The following is a 5,000-nucleotide window of genomic DNA, read 5'->3' as shown; positions in this document are numbered from 1 at the left end:
AGTAATGTGCGTCTGCACTAGCGTATCTGCACTGCAATAGCGTGTCTGCACTAGCGTGTGTCTGCACTAGCGTGTTTGCACTGCATTAGCGTGTCTGCACTAGCGTGTGTCTGCACTGCACTAGTGTGTGTCTGCACTGCACTAGTGTGTGTCTGCACTAGCGTGTTTGCACTGCATTAGCGTGTCTGCACTAGCGTGTGTCTGCACTGCACTAGTGTGTGTCTGCACTGCACTAGTGTGTCTGCACTACACTAGCGTGTTTGCACTGCATTAGCGTGTCTGCACTAGCGTGTGTCTGCACTAGCGTATCTGCACTGCACTAGTGTGTGTCTGCACTGCAATAGCATGTCTGCACTAGCGTGTGTCTGCACTGCACTAGTGTGTCTGCACTGCACTAGTGTGTCTGCACTAGCGTGTTTGCACTGCATTAGCGTGTCTGCACTAGCGTGTGTCTGTAGTAATGTGCGTCTGCACTAGCGTGTGTCTGCACTAGCGTGTGTCTGCACTAGCGTATCTGCACTGCACTAGTGTGTCTGCACTGCAATAGCGTGTCTGCACTAGTGTGTGTCTGCACTAGCGTGTTTGCACTGCATTAGCGTGTCTGCACTAGCGTGTGTCTGCACTAGCGTGTGTCTGCACTAGTGTGTCTGCACTGCATTAGCGTGTCTGCACTAGCGTGTTTGCACTGCATTAGCGTGTCTGCACTAGCGTGTGTCTGCACTAGCGTGTGTCTGCACTAGTGTGTCTGCACTGCATTAGCGTGTCTGCACTAGCGTGTGTCTGCACTAGCGTGTGTCTGCACTAGCGTGTCTGCACTGCATTAGCGTGTCTGCACTAGGGTGTGTCTGCACTAGCGTGTCTGCACTAGTGTGTGTCTGCACTAGCGTGTGTCTGCACTAGCGTGTCTGCACTAGTGTGTGTCTGCACTAGCGTGTCTGCACTAGCGTGTGTCTGCACTAGCGTGTGTCTGCACTAGGGTGTGTCTGCACTAGCGTGTCTGCACTAGTGTGTGTCTGCACTAGCGTGTGTCTGCACTAGCGTGTCTGCACTAGTGTGTGTCTGCACTAGCGTGTCTGCACTAGCGTGTGTCTGCACTAGCGTGTGTCTGCACTAGGGTGTGTCTGCACTAGCGTGTCTGCACTAGTGTGTGTCTGCACTAGCGTGTGTCTGCACTACCGTGTGTCTGCACTAGCGTGTGTCTGCACTAGCGTGTCTGCACTAGTGTGTGTCTGCACTAGGGTGTGTCTGCACTAGCGTGTCTGCACTAGCGTGTGTCTGCACTAGCGTGTGTCTGCACTAGGGTGTGTCTGCACTAGCGTGTCTGCACTAGTGTGTGTCTGCACTAGCGTGTGTCTGCATTAGCGTGTCTGCACTAGCGTGTGTCTGCACTAGCGTGTGTCTGCACTAGAGCGACGGGAGGCTTTATAGGCTCTCTCTCATCGCTGACTCTTTATTGTGACCAAAACACACTCTTTTAAACTGATATGACGCTGAAATGCAGTAAAGATGTCATGGACGATGACATCACGGTTTTCTCCAGAGCCGCTATATATATAAATGAACTAAATTAATAACTTTTTTACAACAGAAATGAACCACCACTGAACTGACTTAAGCTGGACTGTGACGCTATTCTCTTCTGGAAACAAACTTTGTTGCATTATTTTCCTGTCATCTCTGTAAAGCTTTTTTAGGGACAATCGGCAAATTTTTATCTGTTTATTTAACTTGAGTAAACTAGTTAGTCTTAGGACTATGTGCCTTTTAAAGATGTAACTTACTATACAGATTCTAATTCGGTTGTTGTAGCTGATTTATTTATTATTAGAATTGGTGATTTTACTGTTTTTACTGTTTGTAAGTGTTATGAGTTGTGTAAACTACTGGATGCTTGAATTTCCAGAAAGGGATGAATAAAGTATTCATCATCATCATCATCATCATCTCTGCTGCTGTATTTAGACAGAAAACACACTCTTTTAACACTCTTCTGTTGTTCTTCACGTGTTTCACCGAATTTTTTTTTGTAATTTCAATGAAATGAATGTACTATATTTTAGTGTGATAATGTTTTTTATTTTATATTTTGTATTTTTAGGGGATTTTATGGTACTAAATTATATTTTCGCTGTATTTATAATCCATTTATTCACTTTTTGAGCATAGACCTGAAAATTAAATTTCCAACTTAAACTGTTGTAAATCTTGAATGCTTTAGAGCGACAGATTTAAGTTTGATCTCTTTTTAAAGACGACACTTGGCAGATTATTGCTGAAATGAAAAAAGTTTTAAAAAGTGAACATAAAAAAAAGTTACAGAATTTTACGTTTAGTTATGAAAAAAGTTTTCACTTGGTGAAATTTGTCTCCCATTCATTTCCAATGCCATTTTTGATCACTATTGGCAAGTGCCAAAACCTTTACCAACTTTTTTACCATTCCGATGAAGAAACAAATTCTAAAAAAACAAATGTAAAATTTTCCGGTCAAAAATGAAGACGGAAGAGCACCAGATATGACGCTGAAACGTAGTAAAGACTCCAGGTAATCGCTGCTGCTCACTGATCCCATCTCTCTCTCTCTCTCTCTCTCTCTCTCTCTCGCTCTCCAGGCTCAGAATCTTCCATTAGTCCCGATGGAGCCGGATGTGGAGAGCACCGTGACGGTCCGGCAGCACAAGCGGCCCAAGCGGGACGAGCCCAAGCCGGAGCGGGACCGGGAGCGAGCCGAGGCCCAGCGCTACGTGCGCAAGGACGGCAAGTGCAACGTGCACCACGGGAACGTGCGCGAGACCTACCGCTACCTGACGGACATCTTCACCACGCTAGTGGACCTCAAGTGGAGGTTCAACCTGTTCATCTTCGTGCTGGTGTACACCGTGACCTGGCTGTTCTTCGGCTTCATGTGGTGGCTAATCGCGTACATACGCGGAGACCTGGAGCACATCGGGGACAACCAGTGGACGCCGTGCGTTAATAACCTCAACGGCTTCGTGTCCGCGTTCCTGTTCTCCATCGAGACGGAGACCACCATCGGCTACGGCTATCGAGTGATCACCGATCAGTGTCCCGAGGGGATCGTGCTCCTGCTGGTGCAGTCGGTGCTCGGCTCCATCGTCAACGCCTTCATGGTGGGCTGCATGTTCGTGAAGATCTCGCAGCCGAAGAAGCGCGCCGAGACGCTAGTGTTCTCCACGCACGCCGTGATCTCCATCCGCGACGGCCGGCTCTGCCTGATGTTCCGTGTCGGAGACCTGCGTAACTCGCACATCGTGGAGGCGTCCATCCGAGCCAAGCTCATCAAGTCCAAGCAGACCAAAGAGGGAGAGTTCATCCCTCTCAACCAGACGGACATGAATGTGGGCTACGACACGGGAGACGACCGGCTGTTCCTGGTGTCTCCGCTCATCATCTGCCACGAGATCAACCAGCACAGCCCGTTCTGGGACATCTCCAAACAACACCTGGCTCACGAGGAGCTGGAGATCGTGGTGATCCTGGAGGGCATGGTGGAGGCCACAGGTACGCAGGTTTACACGCAGGTCAAAAGTGTATCAGAATATGTTCGTAGTGTGTGTGACGTCACCCGTAGTGTTTCTGAAGAGCGTTCCCAAAGATCACTCCCGGATAAACGACAATGGGCCGCGAGGCGGATTAGCTGAGGTGACGTGACGCTAACAGACAGCAGACAAACGGCTAGTAGTGACATCATCGACAATCCACCTGTCACTCAAGTGGCCACGCCCTTAATTATGCAGAACTTAACGGCTTAATATAATTTAAACGGATGAGTTATACAAAAATTCGCCCCCCTCACAGTCGTCATGAAGGGCTTTATAGACCAAAACCAGTTTTTGCACCAGACTGTAAACATGTTTTATTCTGCTGTAAAGTTGGGCATTTTAACATGCGGGTCTATGGGACTGAGTCTCTTCTGCAGCCGGCCTCTAGTGGCCAGTCGATGAACTGCAGTTTAAGTCTCTTCAGTGTTGGACTCGAGAGAGACCGGAAGGTTCTGCTTGGTCATGACACTGGTAGACGCTTTTATCCACTCGATCGGTTCATGCATTCGCTGGGAGGCGAACTCTGGCGTAGCTCGAGACGTGCTTTACTGTTTGAGTCACAGGAAGTAGATCCTGCAATTGATCCGTTCGTCTAGTTGATTTAGCTTTTCTCTCGTTTGTATTTGCATACGTGGCCAAATGAAACAGATCACATTAATTTCGTTCTGTGGTATTTGATTTACCCCTGAAGTGTCTTGGAACGCGCAGCTTTGTTTGATGCGTTATTCCCACAGAAACAGGAAGCTAAGGCGGGACCATATTGAATGGCCCCTCCCCCTTTTCATATAGCCAATAGCGTTTAGTTTAGCTCACAGACTGACAGCACGACGGAAGCGAATCCGAGCGCTGACGATACGTTGGATTCAATAGTAGACGATTCATTCATTTCATTCTTAACCAACGTACAGTTGAAAAACGGGATAAAGCTTGAGTGTTTGAGCAAACGAACACACATCTCCAACACATATTGCTCTGTGACGCGTCACCGCTCGCTTCGGCCAGGTGGTGTTTATAGCATAGGGGGCGGAGCTTCAGATTCTAGAGCGCATTTGATTGGACAGAAGATGTGATGAGAAGCGGTGATGTCATAAAAATCCCTGATCCATTTGAGCGGAAGTGAGAGACTGTAAGTTTTGAATGAATTTTGTCATTGTTTTGGACACACCAGCGTATTCATAACCTTAAGGCTGACATATTCATACTAAAAGCTAAAAAACGTACATTTTGATTTCAGGGGGCCTTTAAATTTTACAGAGTAATCAGTGGTTTGAACTGGAATGTATTTATAGGAACCTTCCTATCTCTGATCATCACACCATCCAGCAATAACACACACACACACACACACACGACGGTCATAAAGCTAGAAAAACAAACTGCTTGTGTTCTTCACACGGATCACATGATCTTAAAGGGACAGTTTACATTTATGCATGAG

General features: G+C 47.3%; 1 protein-coding gene across 1 annotated transcript in view; it reads left to right on the top strand.

The window, feature by feature from the left end:
- The window catches only part of kcnj6 (potassium inwardly rectifying channel subfamily J member 6), a 35,940-nt gene that overhangs the window by 17,047 nt on the left and 13,893 nt on the right, over nucleotides 1-5,000 (top strand). The window contains exon 4 of the mRNA XM_084400058.1: nucleotides 2,612-3,521. Coding sequence (XP_084256184.1) covers nucleotides 2,636-3,521 — 886 coding nt within the window. The 5' untranslated portion in view covers nucleotides 2,612-2,635. The remainder of the gene's footprint in view (nucleotides 1-2,611; nucleotides 3,522-5,000) is intronic.

The sequence above is a fragment of the Rutilus rutilus genome (genome assembly GCF_951802725.1).
Source record: "Rutilus rutilus genome assembly, chromosome: 25".
NCBI lineage: Eukaryota > Metazoa > Chordata > Actinopteri > Cypriniformes > Leuciscidae > Rutilus > Rutilus rutilus.
Note: the sequence above shows the minus strand (reverse complement) of the source record. Positions and strands in the feature narration are given on the sequence as shown.